Below are 24,382 nucleotides of genomic sequence, written 5' to 3'. Positions count from 1 at the left end.
AAATTGATACATTTTGAGTAACGATTTACTACTACTACTTAAGAAGGATGATTTCTACGAAAATTTTGCAAAACAGCACTGGTCACTGCCTTCCTGTTTTTGGCGCGTCACTCCTTGTTTGGTTAAGTGTAAACACGTCTTAAAATTGGCACGTAATATAGTTTGTATGTTCACCAAAGAGCAAAAAAAAAAGTTTCAACATTGAATCGCATTCGACACCACTCTCCACTCCCCTGCAGGAGTGCAATTAGTGTATTAATTAGCGATTTTCTAATTTGGAATGTTGTGGAACTTTTAGGAATTCGGCAACACCTGGTATTTTTGTTTTATTGTTTGTAAATTCACAGTCCATGTTAAGATTTTTAACTATTCTCCATGGTTCTAATGCAATTTGGCTACAATAATGGAAATGTTACCATAAAACGAGTGGCAAGAAATTAATTCTTTTAATATCAACTTATTTTAGTCATGATATAAGTACCCAAAGTTCTGGATGTTTTTGCTTAAATTATTACATTATTCGCTCTTCATAACTTCGCACTCGAAATTTATAATAATTCATTAATGGCATATAAACATCGATCCAATATGACAGAAAGAACTTTGAAAATGATCATCAGTTAAATTAATTCCATCGTGGAAATGAAAACGGAAAGGCTTTAATATTTTTTTACAGGTTTAATAATTTCTTATAGTTGAATTTAGACCTTATTTTGATTTTTATTGTACTGCTGCAGTCTTTATTATTTCCAGAACGGAGGAATGAAGAATTTGATCTCATTTTGTAATTTAATTTAAGGACACAAACGTAGAGTTCCATTCGTTGACAAATACAGTTCTGGGCAAATTATAATTTTTTTGCGGATTTTATAATTTTGTGCACAGTCCTAAATTTAGCGGGATGTTTGCATTAACACAATTCAAAACCCACAATCAATGAGTTTCATGAGAGAATTCACGGCGGTGTTGTCAGTTATAATTATAAACCTACTGATTTTATGAAGAGTTGGAATATTAACTTGCATAATTCAGTATCACGTTTTTGAACTATTTTTGTTTGTTGGCACTTTTCTGGTTTTTTCATTATGATAGATTGAGCATGTTGCTCAATTTATTGCTAACTTCGTTTTAGTTTTTTAGCAGTAGTATACTAATACATTGCATTTCCTCAAAAAAAACCTTAATTTTTTGCTCTTTTCAATGTTTCATTATTTCTAGTTTTTTTTAACTGTTAATTTAATTGAATCTACTAATGTGTAAGTGTAAAATTATTTCACACCATTTTTGTAAATCTTGGAAAACGCACATTAATATTTAATTGTTTGAGTGTAATAGCAAAAAAATGTAGGGGCGTACTTTTAAGGTAAGCAGAATTGAAACTTACTAAGAAATTTTTACAAATAATAACAAAAATATAGGCACGCTACCAACTTAATCTGGAATAACTTATAGCACGAATAACAAAATGGAACTAAATTTAGGCAAACTATCCACATGATTAAAATCGTCATCAAATATGCAAACGACCAAAAACGCGTCACGCATTTTTTTCAAGCCAACAGAGTATTCGTTGGACTTAACTTATTTAAATCTAAATCTAAATCACAATCCAGAATAAAATGATTGAAAATTGTATCTACTCACTCTCTGTGTGTGGACAAAATCCTCCTGTTTTCTTATTCTGTCTGCAGCAAATGTTCCCCGCGACGGACCAATCGATGTAATCATCCAACCAACTCGAACTAGGCCTCGCTACATACGTCGTGTCGCCAGCCTTTGAAGCTTGATACAGTTGCGTAACAAGCGAATCCACGTTACAGTACTGCCCTCCACAAACAGCATTTTGTGCTTTTGTATCGCTGTAATTCAGTCCACCTTTCACCACAAAGTACATCGGAGGCCCAATACTTAAGTCGTCTTTCAAATACTTAAAATATTTCAAAACGTAACTATCTTCGGGCATCGACAGTTCCTGATCCAAACCGATCTCTATGTGAGGCACAACCGAAATCGACGAACACAACCACCCGAAGAACACTATCATCACTGCCGCTCTAACGAATCTATTCATTAAAGTGGGTACGTAAATCGACTTGAAGAACGAGTACAGAAGCCCTTCTTGATTTATTTGAGGCACATTTTCTTTCTTCGAACCTTTGATGAAACAACACACATCAAATCTGTTGTTTGCTTGTCTGATCGTATCTAGCGCCAACAGGCTGACGAAACAGGTAATTTGGAGAAGAAAGTCAAAGAGAAGCGCCATACCAGCGTATAAAGCGAACGCCTTAACGGCTGGCATGTCTGATAAACTTCCCAGGAAGAAGCAGCAACTCTCTGAGACACTGGTTAATAGCATTGAAGGTCCTACTCTACCCAAAGTTCTTCCGATATGTTGCGCGTGAGTTTCTGTAGGTTTGCGTCCTTCTCTTTGATGGGTCTGTACTAATATAAATATGTTATCTACACCAACCGCCAAAACAAGGAACGGAATAACTTCGATGATAATTAAAGTTGCGGGTAATCCGACGAAACCGAACAGACCCACCGACGAAATAACGGAAGCTAAAACTATGAGGACTCCTCCCAAGCCCAAAGTGATTTTACTGTCGATCAAAAGCCGACTGCAGGTATTTACTTGACCCAATGATACGGCGATGTAAGCAAACATGATTATGTAAGAAATTAATATCGTGACGACGTCTGATTGACTCTCGCGATCTAATTCGTCTTCGATGGACCTTTCTGACGTGAAAGCTATTTCCATGTATTCAGGTTTTTCTGTGGCTGTCCAATTTTTCATAAAAGCGACGAAAGCCTTCTCCCACTCCATGGCGGGTGATAGTTTTGTTTTGTTGTGGTAGTTGTTAACCAAGAAAGTTAAGATAACTGCAGTTGCGTCTTGGTAGTTGGGTTGTTCAGATAGTTGTTCTCCTGGTCGAAGGAATCCTCCCATGGCAATAGCAGGATCGACTGGACCGCCGAAAGTTGCCAAACAGTTGGGATTATAGGGGTTTCTGTAAAAAATGGTACATTTATGATAATTTGAAAAAGTACGCATTAAAATAAAAAATAACATCTGTGTAGATTTTTCTGTGATAGATAAATCAATCTCCGAAAATAACGGACCGAATATTGTCAAATTTTAAATATTTGTTAGGAATATCGTGTTGTGACAAGCAACGGGCAAACGAGAAATGTTAAAAATAGTAAAATTGAAAAATCGATAAACTAAAAAACCGAAAAATTGAAAGATCGATCAATTGAAAATTTTCCAAAATCGAAATGTTGAAAAATTAAGAAATCGAAAATCTGAAAAATCGAGAATTCTAAAAATAGTAAAAAGAAGGAAAATGTTAAAAATCTAAAATTTAAAAATCGAAAATCCGAACAGTCGAAAAACAAAAAACCAAGAAATCAACAAATCCGAAGCTTAAAAAATCGAAAAATTTGAAAATTCAAGAAACGACAAATTGAGACTGAAAAACTCCAAAACTGAAATGACGCAAAATTGGGAAATTGAAAAACCGAAAAATGTGAACATTGAAAAATTGGAACATCGAAAAGCGGAAAAACTGAAACATTGAGAAACGAATCCCGAAAATATCGAGAAATCGAAAGTCGAGAAAAACTGAGTAATATTAAAAGCCCAAAATCGAAAAATTAACAATTGAAAAACTTGATTTTTAAAAAAATCGAAAATGAAAATCTTCATAAATCGGAAAAATTGATAAATCTTAGAACTTAAAACCCGAAAAATTGAAAAATCGACAATCAAAAATTTAAAAATCGAAAAATCTAAAACCAAGAAGTCGAAGAGTCTCAAGATCCGGAAATCGAAACATCAAAAAACTAAAAAACCTAAAATTTCAAAATTTTCAAAAAACTGAAAAATCGAAAATTTTCAAAAGTACCGAAAAATTGACGAATCGAAAAAGTAAAAAATCTAGAAATCAAAAATAAAACATGAATAATCAAAATCACAACATTGAAATATTGAAAATGAAAAATCGAAGAAAAAATTGAAGAACTGAAAAATCGAAGAAAAAATGAAGAAGCGAAAAGTTGAAATACGAAAAATCGAGAAGTTGAGAAATCGAAAAGCCGAAAAACTAAAAAATCGATTAATCGAAAAATTGAAAAATCCAAAATTTAGAAACGTCAAAAACTGAAAAATCTTAAAACTGAAACATCGGAAATTTGAGAAAACAAAAAATTTAAAAATCCATAAATCAAAAATTTAAAAAATTTTAAAACTAAAATATCGAAAAAGTGAGAAATCGAAAGCTGAAAAATCGAAAAGCCCAAAATTAAAATATCGAAAAATTAAAAAATAGAGAAATTGAAATGTTGAAAAATTAAGTAATCTAAAACTTGAGAAATCTAAAATTAGAAAAATCGAAAAGTCGGGAAACAAAAATCCGAAAAATTCAGAAGTCGAAAAACTGAGAAATTGAAAAACTTGATTTTTAAAAAAATCGAAATTTCAAAATCTCCATAAATCTTAAAACTTTAAAACCGAAAAATTGAAAAATCGACAAATCAAAAATTGTAAAATCGAAAAATTTAAAAACTGAAAAATCTAAAACCAAGAAGTCGAAGAATCTCAAGATCCGGAATTGAAACATCAAAAAACTAAAAAATCTAAAATTAAAAAATTTGAAAAACTGAAAAATCCAAAATTTTAAAAATTGAAAAATTAAAATACCGAAAAAATGACGAATTGAAACTGAAAATCGAGAAATTGAAAATTTAAAAATCGAAAAAGTAAAAAATCTAAAAATCTAAAAAATGAACAATCAATATGTATATTGAAAAATGACAAAATTGAAAAATCGAAGAAAAAAATTGAAGAATTGAAAAATCAAAAAAATAAAATCGACAAATTGAAAAATCCCAAAACTGAAACATCGGTACCTAATTTAAGGAATCAAAAAATTGAAAAATCATAAAACTGAGAAAACAAAAAATTGAGTAATCGAAAAATAGAAAGTCGAAAAATTTCAAAACTAAAATATCGAAAAAGTGAGAAATCGAAAGCCGAAAAATCGAAAATTCCAAAAATTGGTATAATACATATCTATAATTTTTTTTTCAAAGGTCTCGATGGCTAGGATAAAAATTCAACACGGATTCATAAACCACAAGTTCAGGGCTATGTTACTTGCTAACATTTAAATAACATTTCTTCGACAAAATTGTATGATGATTTTGATTAGTATTTTATATTTTCTCTAACAATATAAAAATTTAAAGGACTCCAAACATTAATTCGTTTTACAGCCCTGCCTCTTTGGCTGTACAACATAATTGACAACAGGGCTGTAAAACGAATTAACGTTGGGAGTCCATAAAATTCTTATACTGTTAGACAAGACAAAGTATACCATCTATATATGTATTCCTAACATACATAGAAAATTTGACATCAATCGGTCCGGTAGTTTCGAAGATTATCTATCTATTAAAAATCCGAATTATGAAAGTTATTTCTGCAATTCTAGTATGTAGCCGCTATTCCAGTTTACCTGTTGCACTCTAATATCTCAACTATTTGAAAACATTGAAGTATAAAATCTACAACGGTCAATTAAGACAAAGAAATCTATAGAGCACATATACTATACGTATTATATTTCCCTTGGTTTTTACGAAAATGACAGCAAATTTTTCTTTTCAAATAAAATGAAGCTTTTTTTTTCAGTACGTTAAGTACAATATTTTTTGTTTTTCTCTTAAATGATTTAGAACATTTCATTGTAATATCTCTGTTTTGTGAAAAAATAAAACTGTCAATTTTGGAAAGGTAAACTAACACGAACACTCATTTAAAACGGGTATGTTTTATAGATGCGTTAAATAGAATAATTTACGTTTTCAACAATGTATTACCGCTATGATTTTTTTTACAAAATTCCCTAAAAATTAAATTGCGACATTTCAGTATTTCAGTTGTGTCAAAAATAAAATGTTTGAAACTGATTTCGCAAAAAAATGAACGAAATGTGAAAAAAAAGATAAGAAACAATATCTATGTGTTTTTGGGAGGCTTAACGTGAAATCTCATTTTCTCAATATATCTTTAAATTTCAAAATTATTTCCTTAAACAAAGTACATCACAAATGTGTCAAAATCACTGATAAAAACACTTCAAAATACACCTGTTGTCATTTGCAATAAAAAAAATAAGATATCTACTGCTATTTAACTGATTTTTCTACATATCAATTAAGCGTTCCTAATTTCAAGCTTTTATCTTTTCAAATATTTGAGATTAGAGCACGACTCGCAAACAACTTTTTTTTAAAACATGACTTACGTGTCAAGTGCTTCACCACTGAAAAAAAACTCTTTAGCGCACTTATTAACATACAAAAAGTTTATGTCATTTCCGAAAAATAGTAGTATATCGTATATATTTTTTTGGTTTTAATTAAATATCATAAATTTAAAATTTCTCCTTTTTAAAGAGAAGCGATAATGGGATACCCAGTATAAGTAAAAAAATGAGGTCGGATTAATGAAACTTGTCTGGCGTGTCTGTTGGCGAGTTCATTAGACACGCAGTTTGCTGAACTACTGGAACCACTGTTGTGGATTTTTAATGTACCTAAGATTAGCACCTAGATGGTTAAATGCTATCCCAAATTTGTTAACCCCCACCAACAATCTGATAACGTCATCTCAAAATTTTGCTAATCAAATCATGTATAAATTTATAACATCCTTTCATACTTGTGGTTTATTAATCCTCCGATATTTTTAAGCTTTTATTTAAATACAACTAAATACTTACTGAGCACATGCCACGAAGAAATCCAAATAATTCGTCTCGTACCCATCTGGATCCACATCAGTTTCGTCGAAAGTAGTCACATCATTCTGATAATACCCCCAAATACTCTGAACCACACACTCTTCGACGTCAGTGTCAACCTGACCGACACTCCTCAACGGAGCAAAACAAATTTTTTCCAAAGCATGATCAGTCCCAACTCCAATGGCCTTAATCTGTTCCTGCAGCTTCAATACCTCCTTCAAGAAGGTGTCGTTGAAAGCAGGCCCAAACACAATTTCCCCATTCGACGTGTTATGGTAAATCCGTGGTAAACCAACCGCCTTTATTATGACTTGCTCATTTCGATAAAACGGCTCGAAATGGCTATCGAAATATTCTTTCTCCACGCGACTTCTCGACGAAGGCGATGCCCATAATTCCACAGGGTCTGTGGTGACTTGTAAATACTTAATACCATGACCTAGCCCGATTACCACACAGGCACCCAAAAACAGAACCAACCACGGTTTCTCGGCACAAGCTGTACCCCATCGTTCGAAAAATCGCTGAAGGAAGGTGTCCGTGTTTGCACCTAGTTTTTCTAAGAATGAGGAAGGGTTGTCGTATTCGCCCGGCATTTTGTTAATGGAATGTGTGTCAAGCTCGTGGCCAATTTCTGAGGTCACACCTGTGAAAAATATAACACATGGAACTCGTTCCTATTCGAGTGAATGTCCAGGATGTACCGAATTAAGTTCCAAAGTTTTACCAACACGACTAAAATAAGACAGTAAATTTTTTACCACACGTTTTTGCTTAATAAAAGACCTTATGTGCGTGTTTCTTGAATAAGATAAAATGGTTTTAAGCTACAATGACTAAATATGGTTTGGCAAACCCGAAATTTTTCATAAGCGTTAAATGATGGTTATCGACTCAAAAATATTACACTTAAAACTACAATAAATTATCTTCAAAGTACCCTGACTCTTTTGTTAAAACTTTTTGGTTTATTTGTAAGATTTCAGAAAGAATGTTCGTAAAACTAAATTAATGACCCTTAATTACGGTACATCCTACATAAGTCTTTTCACTACCACTTTGTTGTAAAGTTTATAGCAAAGTTTCGTTTAAAGTAAACAGTCTTTTTTTAGTAAGCTGATGACCGATGAGAGTATGTCATACAAGATTCTTCAGATACAACAATGAGCATACAAATTTAAAACAACTTTCATCATTTTTCTAACAGCAAGTTAAGTGACCAAAAAATTTCCTAGTAAAATATTTTAACACCGAAAAAAATCATCACTAGGGCAGTTACAATTATTCATATTGTAATCAGAATAGTTCATACTTTAACAGAAAAACATATTTTCATAATCGTTTTCCACAGAAGTTTAATTTAAAAAATTATATTATTACAACCGTATTGGTTAACGGGAAAGGCCTGGTTTCAACAGGATACCACTCATGCCGATATCACAATAATGAGTCGACATGTAGATAGAATATCACACAGAAATTCGGTAATCCTTCGACACGCTTATTTTAAGCGAAAATTTTGTGTGCTTACAATGCTAAAATCTGGTGTTTTAATCCCTCAACTTGAACTTAACTTCAAGCAAAATGTGACAAGTTTTTATAAAACACAGATAATATTCAAAGAAATAATTGAAAATTCAACATTTTTTTTGACTCAGACACAAGTAGTGTTAAAAATAAATAAAAGCTTGAACTTAACAAGGACGAGAACTTGTTATTTACTGCCTAGTATATTGATTAGATTTCTTAAATAATTTAAACAATCTCTGTAATAATTGATTATTCGTTGAACACCTGCGTAAAAATGTCCGCATTACAAAAGAAAAATACGATAATTAAAACTTAACAAAACAATTGATTTTTAAAACGGTTTTACATTCTCCGACATGTCACGTTTTGTTGACATACCTTTTTTTGTATTAAGCGAATGTAGACCGCTATTTCGTACGCTGTTGTTTCATTTTTTTTTAGTAATAAGATAATTTTGATGTGCTTATACCTTCAAAAATATAACGTTTTGTTTGTTGATCATTTTATAACACAACGAAAGAACTCACTTTCATCTAGTAACACTTCATGCTTGCACTAAGTTTAAAATGCTAGTTTGTAGCTATTGATTATCGTTTACTTTTTTCAGCACCATCTATGGATAAATAGAGTAATGTAAAAACTATCCTTGTTACGGCCTCCAAAACTTTAACAATTAATATAAAAGGTTCATGGTTTGATATAATTAGCTTCATACTTAATTTTATATTTCAACTTGATCAACAATTTTTTTAACATATATTTTGGGATTCAAATGAATAAATAATAAAAATAAACTCATATTAAATACAATTTAAACATTAATTTTAATTAAAAAAAATAATGTAAATACATTCAAAATTCATTGAACAAGAATGACCGCCAATCATGACTCGGCCGGTTGCCTCGGGCAAAAAATAGTAAAATCCAGATTTCTGCATATTTAACTAGATAATGATGCTTTTTGGCTTACAGCAGCCAAAACGCTAACTCGTAAAAATCGTAGATGAAGCACATAATTTTTTTTTTGGCACCGATCGACCGGATAAATCAAATTGTTAATAAAAAGTTAGTGTTACTTAAAATCCAACAGTTCGAATAAAGAACGAATTGTAAATTTAATGCATACGTTCTCATAGCTATTATTGATTTAATGTTTAATTATAACACGGTGTGTTGTATAAATACATGCAAATTAATCTCACAACTCGAAAAACTGGAAGTTGTCTTTTGTATTCTGGATTTTTGGTCAATATTAATGGACACAATAATTAACATTCCAAATTTTTAATTACCGGCAAGCAGATGTATCGTTTTGTTGTAATGTCCTTCACTAGCTTTTTGGAAGAATAATTTTTTCATGATTCATTTTTCAATAATTGTATCATTCCAAAAAGATAACAAATAGAAATGCGATACCAAACACATTAACTTGGTGTAAAATTAAAAAAACAAATGTTTTTGACTACCCCACGCTACTCGAAACAATTGATTTCACCTAAATTACTACCTCAACAGCAACAAAGTTGTCGTGGAAAGACCTACCGCACAATCAATAAAACAACAAATAAATAAGTTTCGGTTAATAACCTAAACCCAAATTTGCCTTTGGGCCACCTGTCGCAATACAGTTTTGTATCGTACATTGACAGGGGCATCATGCGGTCAAGCATTAGCCAAACCTGTTAAAGTGATGTAAGTCTGTATGTGAAAGCGGATTATTTCGAATGCCTTTCGAAATGGTTATATCGTTATTAAAATTGGTTAAAAGGGTGGAGGGCACGTACTGGATCTCTTAGAGTCCTGAAGGGGGCTATCTTCCTCGTCGCTACCAAGCACCAGCCTAGACCGCCTGTCGACACCCGCCAGTCGTCTACCCACGGCAGCACGCATTTCTTCTGAACCATGCCCGGTCACCAAACCCACTGCAACCCATGCCACGTCACACGCTAACCAACTACTCTCCCCAAAAAAACACTATACCCTCGTGAAAATGTAATGACAATACAAGTGACTTAAGCTGAAATTGCTGTTTTTGTTTTTTCCACAAATACGCTTTCAGAAAGTAACGCTTGTTGTCGAAATATGAATGTTTATGCAGAATAAATTTAAACAAAAATATAACCAAAATTTATAGTACCAGTAGATCTTTTAAAAAGTTGAAGTACAGTGCGAGATTATATTTTAGATATCAAAAATTATCAGATTTAAATGGAAAAACCTATTCAGATATATGGATTGTGATGAAATAGCGCTAATTAACTATACGATATTTGTATAGTACAACAAAACTAAATAATCATCTAGTTTCTCTACAATTTTGGGACAAAAATTTATAACGAAGTATTCTTTCGTGAAATATGAATATACCATGTTCGTGTATTTTATATTTGTATTCCAAATAGTCTCACTTAGTGACTTATGGAATTGAGAATTATACCTTTCTTGATTTTGAAATTTTGTGTTGTTATCAGAGGACACCTGCAATCAGACATTTACCCTTGAAGTACCATGTTGTTTCCCAATCAAATTTAATACTTGATCGCCGAATTCTATGAAGCGATATCCTCACAATCTTCCCATTTTTATAACAACCGATTAAAAGTTATTAGTGGAAGCACTTAAAAAAGAATTTTATTTAGTAAAATCGAAGTTCCGCTATATTAAATTCTCGGATTATTTTTCATGCACCACCTTAATACAAATGTTCTTACCTCTGATAAAACACTGTCTTGGTGATATCACAAGCATCTTTGTGAAGTATAAACTTGAACTTTGGAAGCTATAATTAGCAACACTACAATGACAAAAGAGGTAAAAGGTACATTTATATTACTTCTAGTCAAGTTTTAAAAAAAGAATTACGTATTTTTACGACATTCGGTGAATTATTTACAACATTAACAGCACTATAAATTCTAAAATTCCACAACTATCCGTTATTGTAACGACATGGTGTCAAAAGAAAACTTTTTTATTTTTTGTAACTTTAAAATCTTTTACGTTTTTATATTTTCTCTGTGTATTATTATAAAATAAGTATTACTGAAAATGTTGTTAAATAGAAGCCCGAAAACAAAAAATTACGTCTAATTTGTTGAAATCAAAGTTTCTAATCTGATCTGTGCTGCTTTTATCACTCCGTTTAAAGGAAGTTTTTTCTTACACATACTTATCAGATTTCTAAATTCAGAGAACTGTCGATTAAAGCGTGAGTAACATTTGAATTGGAAAAACTAGTGTGGTGAACTTGTAAGAAATTATCGACTTAATGAAATAATTTAATAAATTAGTAATCATTATTCTCGTCGTTCTCCTGTCAATGCATTATTTATAAGATCCTTTCATTTTTTATATAATTTGTACAATGCAACGTATTAAGAAAACACAATTGCTACTAACAGTTTAAATAATAATCTTGTGCCAAGATGTCTAAGATTATAAGCTTTGTAATCCTTGAGATCACAAAAATTTACACGTGTAACTAACTAGTACTGGTCCCTACCTAACTTTATTTATTGTAGAATACTATTTTTAACGTAGCTATCTATACCTTCTCATTTTCTATTCTACGTATGATCGGCATATGTTACAAGTACATGTAATGAAAAATGTCTACCGCTGTGCAATTGTAGAACAGGAATTAATAATAAATTTTACATCAACATTTACTGCCTAGTGGTTATATATAGATTACAATACTTAGAAATGACTGATTCAACATCGAACGACTCTGAATTGTTATCGCAATAATTTTAAACACCCATCAAATTAACTAGAAACTGATTAATACAAACTACTATCTTTATTACCACGTTATTTACGAAAAATACGCTGGCCTGACTTGTAACATTACCATTTCTACGATAAAAGTACTAAAAACTACGCCGTTTTTAACGTTTTGTTTCCTTGTTTTTTTTTATATATAAAAATATGATTATTTCCGCTCTCATGATACTGGCATATAAATAAAAACGCAATTTCAGCGAATTTTTACGAAAACAAAGTAAAAAAAGTTTAAATTATGTACCAAAAAGTCTGACTTAAAGCGAGGGAATAGTGGTTTCAAATAAAATAAAATTAACCCATTACATAACATACCCATGAAATATATACAACTTGTGGGTCCAAATATTTAAAAAACTACGTTACATTTTCAAGCAAATTTGTAAATCTACGCAACTGTGAGTCAGTTACCTAACAACTTCGAAATGTTTATGGGCGACAGTTAACCCATGATTTGAATATCTTTACGACTTAGAACCATGCCGACTATCGCTAAAAAAATATATCCTGTTAAATATTTGAACACACAAAAAACTTATTAAAAAAACTGCAAAAATAAAGATATATATGAAGGTTAGATTCGATTCATATAACTTTCATTATCCTCACTAATGACACAAACAATTTCCTGTGATTGTTTATGCAATGATGATAACCAAGTTTTATGCGATATCATCCCGTCATTCTCCCCAAAATTATGTGTAATGCTTTTTGCTTAATTTAGTGTGACTGAGAGAAAATTAATCGTAACACAAACGTTAGTACAAAAACAGAAACAAAGCAATAGTCCAAAACAAAAATAAAACACACAAAAAAATCTGCAAACAAAATTTTACACAGCCCTCAGCCGAATAACACAACATTTCAGCTACCTTGACTATCCTCGCCCAAACCTGCGTTTACATCAGGAACACTTTTTTTTACGCAAAAACGAAAACCTGCAAACAGACGTGAGGGCATGCAGCAGATTTTCTTTTGACAAACCAAAGGTTTACACCCAACACTGATCAACCGCAACCAGTCAACGCTCTTACCGATATCGGCTCTTGTTGGACAGACGAAAACGACCAGAAGGAACATCAGAGTGCCGACGATGAAAACGACAACCATGAGGAAGAAGTAACCGTCGAAACCCGCGATGGTGAAGGGTTGCGGTGGCGGCGGCTGCGGGGGTGGCACTGGACAGCTTTGTTCGCAGTCCACGCAACTGCACGCCGCTGATTTTGTCTGAAATATTTTTATTTTGTTAGATTTAGGCGTCATTAGCGTGACAAAAAATTGTCTTGTATGAACAGGTATTTGTTTATAGCTTTTTTTTTCAAATCTTATATTTATTACAATATGTATATGTGGCTAGTATGCTATCTGCACCATTTTGTATAAAGTAAAGTAAACACTACCATAAGTAAGACGAACACAGTTATAGCTATCTGTCCTTGTTAATTTAAACGAGCTGCATGTACTTGTCGCGTGCTTAATAAAAAAAGGTAATATTATGTGTTGTGTATTCCTTGCTGATAGTGTATTATTATAATAATTAAAAAGTATTTAAATATTCCAACACTACGTCTCTAATGGTAAACGGTTAAACGGTTTCCACTCTACCCGAACCGATATAATTCATATTCAACCATTATTATTAATTTATAAATTAATTGAAAAGGTAGAGCGATACTATTATAATTTAGATTGTTCATTACCTAACGAAAAAAACTATTAGTTTAATACAAAATTTTAAAATGAACAGTTTGTATCTGTTCTTTACACTTTGTACTTTCATCTCATTTCTTTTGCATTTGATTTGATTTCTCGTCATGTCTCACTTTTAGAGGAACTGTTAACAAATTTGAAGGTGTAAGTTACTTTTCACAAATTCAAGTGTTTCCTGACTTAATCTTGAATACAGACCACATAATGACGTCAACGGAAATGAGCAAAATCGCATCGAACTACTTACTATTTAATAGGTCTGTCTGACTTTTGCAAATCTATTTCATACTTTAGAAAGATAAAAAATTTGATTTTGTGATCATTAATCGTTAAAAATAGGCTTTTTTGGATTCAAAAGAGATCTAAAAAAACACTAGAAGAAACGCGAAAAGATCAGGATACCTACGAAGCTGATCAATAATACTTAAACTGTATGCTATAATTCGTTAAATCAAGGTACATTCGTGTGTGTAAACTTGCATTATAAATTTAGTATAACCAACTAAGAAAACGACGCAATGTACATTGAAGAAAAAAAATTAGGGCAATAATGTCGAAGATTTTTAGATTACGATGTTCCAAAAATTATCCAAACACAAGTGTTCCACAAGCACTTGAGTTTTAGATAAAGTAAAAAGAAAACTATTGATTGTTGTGAAACTATTTCAATGTGTCTATTATTTTTTTGAGCGTTTTTGTTGTCTAAATCATAAGCTGCATTGGCCCACCGCTCAAATTCTACAATAATAACACTCGTAAAATAAGATAGGGTAGTTGAAAAGTAACTATTACACATCCTTATTGTTCACTGACATATCGCAACGTGTTGACCAATTTTTATCGATTTAATAAGAATTTCACTCTCTGGCTCACACCTGAATAAGTTAGGAAACAGTTAAATGATCTCACCGATAAAGCATATCATTTAGGATTTAGATATCACTACTTCAAACATTGTAATAGTAATTAACTTTGTGTTAGAGTGAGTACCGAGCAAGCAATTAAAAACACGATCAAATACAGCTATGGATTTTTGAAGATTTGTCTTTGATACAATGTACTGTCAGATTACCGTCAATTTGAAATGGCTCTCTTCCATCGTATTTTTTATTGCTCTCGGTAATTTGAATTTAATAATTTTAAAAAACAAGTTTAGTTAACCGTGACAGGATCAAAATGTTTATAAATAATTGAAAAACATATTTACTGGTGTTATTATATGGTGGTTCAAAAAAAGTTATCAATTTGATAACACTTATCACTCTATAACCTGTGCAATAAAATAAAATCATTAAAAAATTGTATCAATAATTCTATTTTTTGCACAAAGAATGTAAGCATGAACAATATGTTATCTGTCGTTTCATAAAATCGATAATTTCATGATTGCAACGAAGTCAACTAATATAGAGTCACAATAAGTGTTTAAAAATGTTTGCTTTGTTTTAACGTTGCACAATTAACTACTTTGTAATTATAACTCATCATTATCATTTTCACTCATACACTAGAAGTAAATAAAATGAAAGTATTTCTATGTAATTAACACAAGCGTGACGTGTCTATGCTAACTTCATTATTTAATCAATATGGTTTATTCTTTTAGCTTTCCATGCATTTGGAATTTATTTTCACATCTACGTCTTAACTCAGGCACCAATTAACGACCCCAGCCGTCACAGAAATAGATCGGATGATCAACAGCTAAAATTGCAATTATTAACCCTCGAGCGGGCGCGCACGTGTATTTTGTACACGGTGACCAGATTATTGGTTCTAAAATTAGCATAATACAACATCCGGTCGGGTAGATTCAGGTATTCCTCTAGTCGAGTTTTGTCTTTCGAGTGGTCAAGTAAAACTTTTGTTTGTGAGTGTGAGAACTAAACAGTTAGCAAAAACAAGAATCTCTCCCGTGTTGTGTATAGAGTACACGCCGCGCTTTCTGATGTAAGTATTTAATATTTTGTCATTTTTAGCGCAACATTTGTTTATATTCATTCAATTAGTAACCTGTTGCATGAAATTAATTAGTTATAAAATCATATTTTTATTGTTTTCAGATTTTCAAGGGACGTTTTATTAATTTTTGTATAAGACACCGATTGAAAAAGAACTAAAAATATGTAAGTTTTTGAATGCCAATAAATTTTGTGATCTTATATAAATTTTGTAGGGCTAGAAGACGTTACCTAACAGATGATGAGCTGTATAGAATTCTGCATGATGAAGACTCAGAAACGGAGCCAACTGAATTAGAAAATGAAGATATTTCAGAAACGGATGAAGAAGTAGTTGCGTTCAGTGGTCACGACTCTGAATCTGAAATTGAACTTCTCGCGGACTGTAGCAATACAGAAGATTTTCCTAATGATCCTGGAACTAGTTTGATGTCATCTAATGACAACTTTATAGGAAAAGATAAATCGAAAGTGATTGATTTTTGTCTTACATTCTTGTTAAATTTTGTAAATAAATTTTTATATCTAAAGCGTCATATGTTGTTTAATTATTGAAATAATAAAATGATAAAGGAAATGTCAACATTTCTACTTAATAAAAAACATTAATTTAACATTTAAACGACACATCTATTCATTGTGTACAAAATACACGACGCGCCCGCTCTTGGAATGTCAGAACGCGCGCCCGCTCGAGGGTTAATAGAGTCAACATGACTCGTTTCTTACGGTGGAAAATAACAAATAATTCGGATGTGATACACCAAAATTATAAACAAAACAAAATAATATGAAGCGAAACCAGGCGGAACTAATTATAAGGAATTTGTAATTTAGGGATTCATTGATGTTTCGAGGATAACTATTGCATTTAACATTGGAAAATATCAAAGGACGTGGTGATCATAAAATACTGATTACGTTTTAATCCACACCGCTTGGCAATTACTAATTTATTTTTTAATACTTTTAAAATAATCAGAAAAAAACAACATACGCAATTTACATCAAGTCCAACTTTCACAGTTTATGTAAAAGCAAAAGGTACGTCAATTTAATTGTTTAATTGCTGTAGAATTAAAAACACACGATTAAATAAAAAAAAGCTGGTAAATGTTTACCACCTTCAGGAATAATTAAATACGTACTCGAATTTTATTGGCTTGCCAATAGCTTATTTTTAACCTTGAATACCTTGAAATCACAATATAAGAAGCAAGAAGTAAATCAGAAAATTTCCGAACAAAACATCTTGTCACAACATGTAACGGTTACTTTCAGTTTTAAATTTAGTGTGCTTGATCTAGTCCAAAAATAACGAAAATTTGTGTATAAAATTCAAATAAAAAATCTGTTCAATGTAATCACACCGGGGCCACAATTACTTAGTAACTCACGGCCGCGAAAATAAATCGTGAAATCATTGAGGTCACCCAATTTTCACCACAATAATTGACATCCTAGTCGTAAATTCGCATCAATTAATTCATCATTGGTAAAAATCAACGAACATGACAATCGTATTTAGAGATTTTTCAATGTTGGTACATCAGCACCACAATGAAAATACACTATAATTAATTTCAATATGAACAGTGATCACGTAATGTTTGCTAACACATTTATTAAATTCAACAGACACCTCATCGTACTTGCAAAACTCTGGTCTTATAAATTTGTATTGAATTGTAATAGATTACAAATTAGCATTGCGGCGATTTGTTTTCAAAAACGTTCACATCATGTGTTGAATGAATGAATAAAATAGAGTCATTAATTCAGGTAGTTTTGAGGTTCCTGTTGAAAATGATTTGACAAGGGAATGTTTTCATTGGCATCAATATTTCGCTCGCTTGATCCGATTTTCTCGTAAATGCTGCAGCTAAAAATGTTTCATGTTTAAAATCCCAATTTTCTGCTAACAATCTTGCTACAGATTCCACATAATTTCCAGTTTATTTTTCACGAAAAATTCTGCGCAATTTTAAAAACCATAAATGAAACCTAACAATTTACATTGTCCGCATACTTTGTCACTATTTAAAATTTAAGCAGTGAGTCAACCGTACATAAACAGCATTTAACCACTGTTTGCATTGGAAAAACTATAAAATCGTCAATAAATCTTATTTTGGTACGTTCAAAAATAATATGGAAAAACAACTTACATCAAACGCTTGACTGCAAGGCGTGATATGCGGACTATCCGGTACATATCGGTGTCCATTATGATTAACAGGATCGGAATTATTCAAATAATTAATCTGGAAAGGCACAAAAGGGTTCGAATCGCCCGACGTGCCCATAAAATCAAACCATCTTTTCGCCGTGCATTTGCTAGCTCCCCACGTTCCACACATCAGATCGATGGCTTTTTGTCCGGTGGATGGAACCATAACTTGCTTGCACGAATTATATGTACCTTCTATATAATCATTAGTTATGTACAAGTTCACTTCAGTGATGTACGCTTGTCCTTTCGTGTTATTTTTAGTAGCGACGATTTCCATGAAGTTGGATTGTGTTACCCCACAGGTCATATCGCATAAATGCCTCGCCAAATTCATCATGCAGGAAGGACATCTCTTGAGAAGATTTGCTGCTAATTCTATACTGCTGGCAAAGGTAGCCACTTGGTCAGAATCACAGCAAGCGTCGATGGACTGGTTTGGGTCTGGGACTAGATGTGGACACCACTTTGAAAGAGTATCTAACGCTGAAGAGTCATTCAAAACCTTCGGAGGACCGCTGTATTCGCAATATTGTGTTAGTCGTCCTGACTTGTTGCATTCCCCGTACCAGACGCATTGGGGTTGTGTGTCCTTCCTGCTAGTGGTTGTGTTGTTTTCTGCGCATCTAATCTGAAAACAGATAAAAAGAAAATGCTCAATATTTTGTGCAATAGAGAGATGAATGATGATACTTGTATGAAAGAATTTTAGCTATTTTATTTAACTAATCTAATTAAATTTAACTAGTAATTATTTTCCGATACAAATTTTTAACAAGTGGCTATCGAACTTAGGAACATAGACACTAATTTTTTATGGACGCATAAATGTGAAAAATATACATTAAAATTTACCGCAGACTAGGAAAAATGTTCTCTATAATGAACTCATAAAAGATATGATTCATAAAACAGACATAATAAGAGAAAAATTATGGCGAGAAAAATGTCAACTGAGTAATAAAAAAAGTATCACTTTTTATTATAGACTCTCCGAAGCTAACCAATGTTTTCATTGTATGCTATTTTTAAAGAAAGACAAGACGTATTCTTTGTATTTTTATCACGGTTAATCTGTAAATAACTATAAATAGATTACAAGAAGTCCGTCCACTTAAACTTTACAAAAGATGGGAAAAATATGAAACAATACTTTCCAAAACAGTAAACACTTCAAAACACGAATTCTTCCTATATTAACAATAAAGCAGTAAGTTAAACGAACGAAAAAGTTACTTCAATTATTATTAAATGTACAACACTTAATTACAAAAACTAACATACTTTGCACGTTTAAAGTATAAAGAAGAGGTATCTATTTTTTAAATTGACTTATAGTTTCGAATTATTTCGTATTTATACAAAAACCACCTAAGGATTTTTTCTTGCCAATTCGATGTGACCCTTTTGGGAACAAAATATTTATTAATGGCTATTAATAAAAAATCTTTCAGATATTTTAAAAGAATTTAGAAAACACTCAATAACAGTGACTAAGTGACGAAAAACCGACAACTTTTTAGAGGGCTTTTAAACTTTTTGATTTATACACTTTTGACACTTTCATGAAATAACAATATATAACTTACAACTTATCCAATACATTGTAGTACATTTTTATTGCACAACTTGTTATGCATTCATTTCAAATAAGTTTAAGGTGACGGAGCTTGGAAATCTAGCGAATAAGAGCACAGAAAACATTTTTCCAAGAACTTCCCATGACATTGTTCTCAACCTAGTTGTAGAAAGCTGGAAGAGGTGAAATTGCAACAAGATTTAATAAGAATACATTCATAACTCTGATAAACGTGTGGCATAAAATTTTGTAGATCACCACACATTTTTATTTACTTTAAGGCCAGTTGCTACGTTTTCTGCATGGACTTTTTAGTGCATATTCAGAATTAATATCTCCATTTTTATCCAATCTTATGGTTGTAAAATTTTCAATGTAATCTGTCCGCAACTTTCTTTATATAACGCAATGGTGGTTTTGTTAAAAACAGTTTGTGATCATCCTTTTTTCTTTACTTTCGAGAAATTTTTGTGTAACGTATCTTTAAAAATCAATATCTCAATTATTTCGTTAAATTTCGGAACGCGGTTTTCAACACTGTTTTTCGCTTACAAAACTCCAAAAATCGTACACAATATATCGTCGACTTTTTTTGTTACAAATGAGATACAGCAAAGAAAACTTGTGTCGTAGAAGCTGCCAAAGAAACAAACGTAGCGACTGCTCTTATCGACAACGATTAGAACAAATGAAAAAGAAAATGCCCGTTTATGCAATTTTTTAAAATTGTTGCAAACAGCTACGAGCTTCTTATTAGCCTTACTTTCATTCGGAGATTTGTAAAAACTGTACATTTTAAGGATTAAATTAATTTAAAAATTCATTCTTACATACATTTATCAGTCAAATTCGTCAAATACCATTTTTATTACATACATCACCTTTAATAATTAAGTGTTATGAAGAATATGCATAACACAGCTATAAAGTTGACTTTTATTTAGTGAAGACGATAAGTTGAAGTTCAACTAAGTCTTTCTTTATCATTTAATTGGCAATGACACTGACACCACCCGGTTAAGTTAATTAGCTAATGATTAAATAATAACATTCTGATATTTTCGAATCAATAAATAATCATAACAGCCGTTTTAAAATTTTTTGTAAGCGACGCAATGCGACACGTAGATCTTTGAGTGCGTAATCAAGCTATCTAATTACTTAATTACTATTTGTTCTAAAGGAATTTAGACAAATATGCGCTTCAGCAATTAAACTTATTTCGTAAAATAGATAGTGGCTATGGTAGTTTTATTGCAATAGTAAATTTAAAGATTTTTTATAAACAAAATAAATCAGAAAGTAAAATTTTACAAAATTTAAAAAAAATGCCCCTTTTAATTTTTTTTGAATTTCTAAAAATTTATAAATCGCTCAAAAATCATTGTAAAAATTAACAAATTTAATTCAACACTCCTATCCTTTCTCCTCTCCTTGCTTCTTTCATTCTATTAACCTATCTGGTTTCTTTCGGTTTGTGCTTTACCTTTAGTTTCTTCCTTAAAATTAATTTTTAATTTTTCTAATTTGTAAAATTTCGTATTTCATATTTGGCTACAGTTTTCTATCATCTGTTCCGACAATTCTTGATATAGACCACTGTTTTCTCTACGTAATTTTCTGGATACATTTTCTTCCATACTCTCATTGACATTAACGACATTCCATAACCTAAATTTGTTACAATGTAATTCCGTTTCTTTGACTTCTTTGTCAAGTATACAAATAACGATCGATAAAAAAGGTCGCAGAGAGTGGCCAAATGTCACCGTTCATGATGGTTCCAAATTTGCATAAGCTATGAAAATCTGACATTTTAGTTGGAAACTTTGTGATTTGTCATGCATAAATCCTTTAACTGAAATAAAATAAAAGTGTATGTTTATAGCGCAGTTCTTGTTTAGAAAATATTTCAACTAAAAGAAATTAACACATTTTAAATTAAATTATTCTGATAAATATTAAATTTTGAATCTAAATCATCAAAATCAGATCCTCAATCAGAATCTCCAAACGAAATAATGAATGGAGGAATATTAGTAACCGAAAAATTACCTATATATTTTTCCTAATCTGAAGCAAATAATTGTTCGCAGTGTTTACAATAATTTTGCCACATTTCAAGTGTACATCAATACATTTCGGGCGTTAGTGTCATTTCAGTGTCATTAGTTCTAAAGCAGTCGTTAGTTACCAATAACGTCATCTTTTATAGTTGTTATTTTTACTAAATACGCATCTTTCAAAGATTAATTTTTAAATGTTATGTTGACGTGACAATAAGCTGGTGCCCGGAATTTATCGACTTGCATAGTGCATTTCAGAAGTGATTCCGACCATAAATTGACAACATTATTCCTACTCGCAGGTTGTTATATTTATTGTAAGTTCTTATGACAAAAAAAACCGTGCCAATTCAATTGGGTTGTATTGATGATGATACGAAGGTAATCTACGAACTCCATGCCATTTGTCATTTAAAATTGTATCTATAACACATTGTTTTTGATTATTTCTTTTAAAACGTGTTATTAATTCTCAGTACTGATTTTTTTGCCTGTATTGAGTGAAATAGCGCATTGTCCATTATCACAGCACCCTTATATGGTAGGTGCATGTGAGATAGTAAATCTTTTGCCTTCACTTTAGCTTGCGCTCAGGAAGTATAAACTCGAAGCTATACACTTGCGGATTTCCTGAAGACCGCACACCAGTTTCAGAACCAAGGTTAGATAAGAGCTTTAAAACGAATCACACTGGGCACAACGCTATTTGCAAAATATCATCATTTCGAGCGGAATAGAGCAGAATATTCTAATTTCAAACCATACATGTGTACTTTTTTGTGGCTGAATTGTATGTTTTAACTTTACTTCTATCTCACGAAGCACTGTGCAATGTCTTCGTCCATCGATTACACAAATAATCTTTTCTAGTTAACAACCTAGACATGTGAAAACAATTTGCATTTGTGCTCTATCGGCTGCATGAATCACAACCTTGAAGCCATACATGCACCTTGCTACGTAATCGAAACCCAGTGGTGTGACCTTTTTCCTTTCTCATGTAGTTAGTGTCGGTCAACATCTAAAGCTTTGATTAATTTAATTCAAAGGGTACCCTGAGAAAATGAAACAAGTTGTCCCTCCATGATGGCATTTATTAACCTTTTCAACTCTTGTCGTGATCAATTATTCCGATGTCTGGGACGGATATGATTCAATTTTGAAATTAAAAGCTATAAATAAATACTCGTGTGGCAAAGAAAGTATTTACTCTGATGTTAACACTACGACTTGACGAAATTGAAATAAACAAAACAGTGGACTTATTGGCAAAAACATGTTCGTTTAATTTTAGAATATATCATTGTTTATTTTCAAGGATGTTTCAAACAGTTTAGAAAAACTAAACAATGTTCATGAAAGCCGTGGTCGCGACGACTTCTGATAAGCACTATCGTCTTTAGATTTTGCAAGAACATATCGAAGGTTTTGCTGTTTATTTGACAAATTTTATTTGCAGATCCATAAAATTCTTCACAATGACATGATTTTCAAATCAGAATTGTGCTTTAGTATACAACTATCAAGTTTAGAATGAACGTAGCGTCAACTTCTGAAACTTAACGAACTGATTGTAAGGGGCGATTTAGGTTGTTCCAATATCATGATAACCTAAACAAAGGAAATTAATCTCTAATAAAGATTTATCGAATACAGAGTTCGCTGTTATCGAATTTATCGGAAAGTGAAGCATCGATCATAAAGCAAGCATTCGATTTTCCGTACAGGTAAAATTTATTTGAACTGAAACGAGATACCAAACATGCCTTGAGTGAATAAAAAACGTATGATTAAGTGGCTAAAGTTCGAAGTACAAATCAACTTGTAAACAATATTATATTTATGTAAAAATTATCTTCAGGGTCTGATAGACTACAGTAGGCCCGAATAATATATTTATCAATTTCATACCTCAAAAAAAAGTAGTATCCAATCGTAATAGTCGTAACTTTTCAAAAAATACAATACTTTTAACTGCCACATAAAATAAACTTGTTCCTCCCATTTAAGTTATTTGAAGTCATATTATTGCATTTTTTATTTATTACAATTTTTTACGTCAATTTGACTTGTGACTGAGGCAATTAACAACGCAACGCGGAAGGAATCTCTGAATATTTCATGGAGCTATCATTTGTACAAAACTTAAACCTACTAAGGGCTCCTGTATACTTTTATTTCTAGCTATTATCTCAAAGTCATGGAAAAAATTTTGTACGCGTCACATGGGCTAACGTATTATTATTACATTTATGTGATTCTGATTAGCGACTACACAAATCAACTCCTGGGCAAACTTCAATCTCGCCTGGTAACAAGGATTTTCCCAGACTGTAAATAAGTATTACCATGTCATGGGGAACATAACTTTAACTTTATTTTTAAATATGTATGCGCTGAAATAAAATGAGTCCTTTGAAAAGCCTTCTGGTCAATCAATAATTCAGAAATAGAACATCGCACAGATATTTATTTATACACTGGACGTAGGTACGCAACATCAAAACAGATTCTAACTTGTGTCGAAAAATATTATTATACGTAATGTTTATTATTAGATATCATAAAAAGATGCATCTACGTGCCATATGTACGTATGAAAATGTCACGGTAGGTCAAAACTCTCCTTATGACAAAGAATGCTTCAGTTTGTTTGTTTTTTTAATCTTTTGTCTAACGGAAGAATAAAAACTGTCATGAAA

General features: G+C 31.7%; 1 protein-coding gene across 3 annotated transcripts in view; it reads right to left on the bottom strand.

Annotated features, from left to right (window-relative positions):
- Positions 1-24,382, bottom strand: part of LOC135123697 (NPC intracellular cholesterol transporter 1 homolog 1b) — a 34,019-nt gene that overhangs the window by 5,419 nt on the left and 4,218 nt on the right. For 2 of the 3 annotated variants that reach the window (XM_064048547.1, XM_064048548.1), the window contains exons 2-6: positions 17,974-18,666; positions 13,169-13,361; positions 10,136-10,273; positions 6,798-7,467; positions 1,645-3,017 (exon numbers count right to left, since the gene is read on the bottom strand). In XM_064048547.1, the coding sequence (XP_063904617.1) occupies positions 1,645-3,017; positions 6,798-7,467; positions 10,136-10,273; positions 13,169-13,361; positions 17,974-18,666 (3,067 nt within the window). The remainder of the gene's footprint in view (positions 1-1,644; positions 3,018-6,797; positions 7,468-10,135; positions 10,274-13,168; positions 13,362-17,973; positions 18,667-24,382) is intronic. The other variant, XM_064048549.1, reaches the window with a different exon arrangement.

The sequence above is a fragment of the Zophobas morio genome, unplaced genomic scaffold (genome assembly GCF_036711695.1).
Source record: "Zophobas morio isolate AGI-343-1 ecotype UQ-CSIRO unplaced genomic scaffold, CSIRO_AGI_Zmor_V1 ptg000006l, whole genome shotgun sequence".
Taxonomy (NCBI): domain Eukaryota; kingdom Metazoa; phylum Arthropoda; class Insecta; order Coleoptera; family Tenebrionidae; genus Zophobas; species Zophobas morio.
The sequence above is the reverse complement of the archived record's forward strand: the minus strand, read 5'-3'. Positions and strand labels throughout refer to the sequence as shown.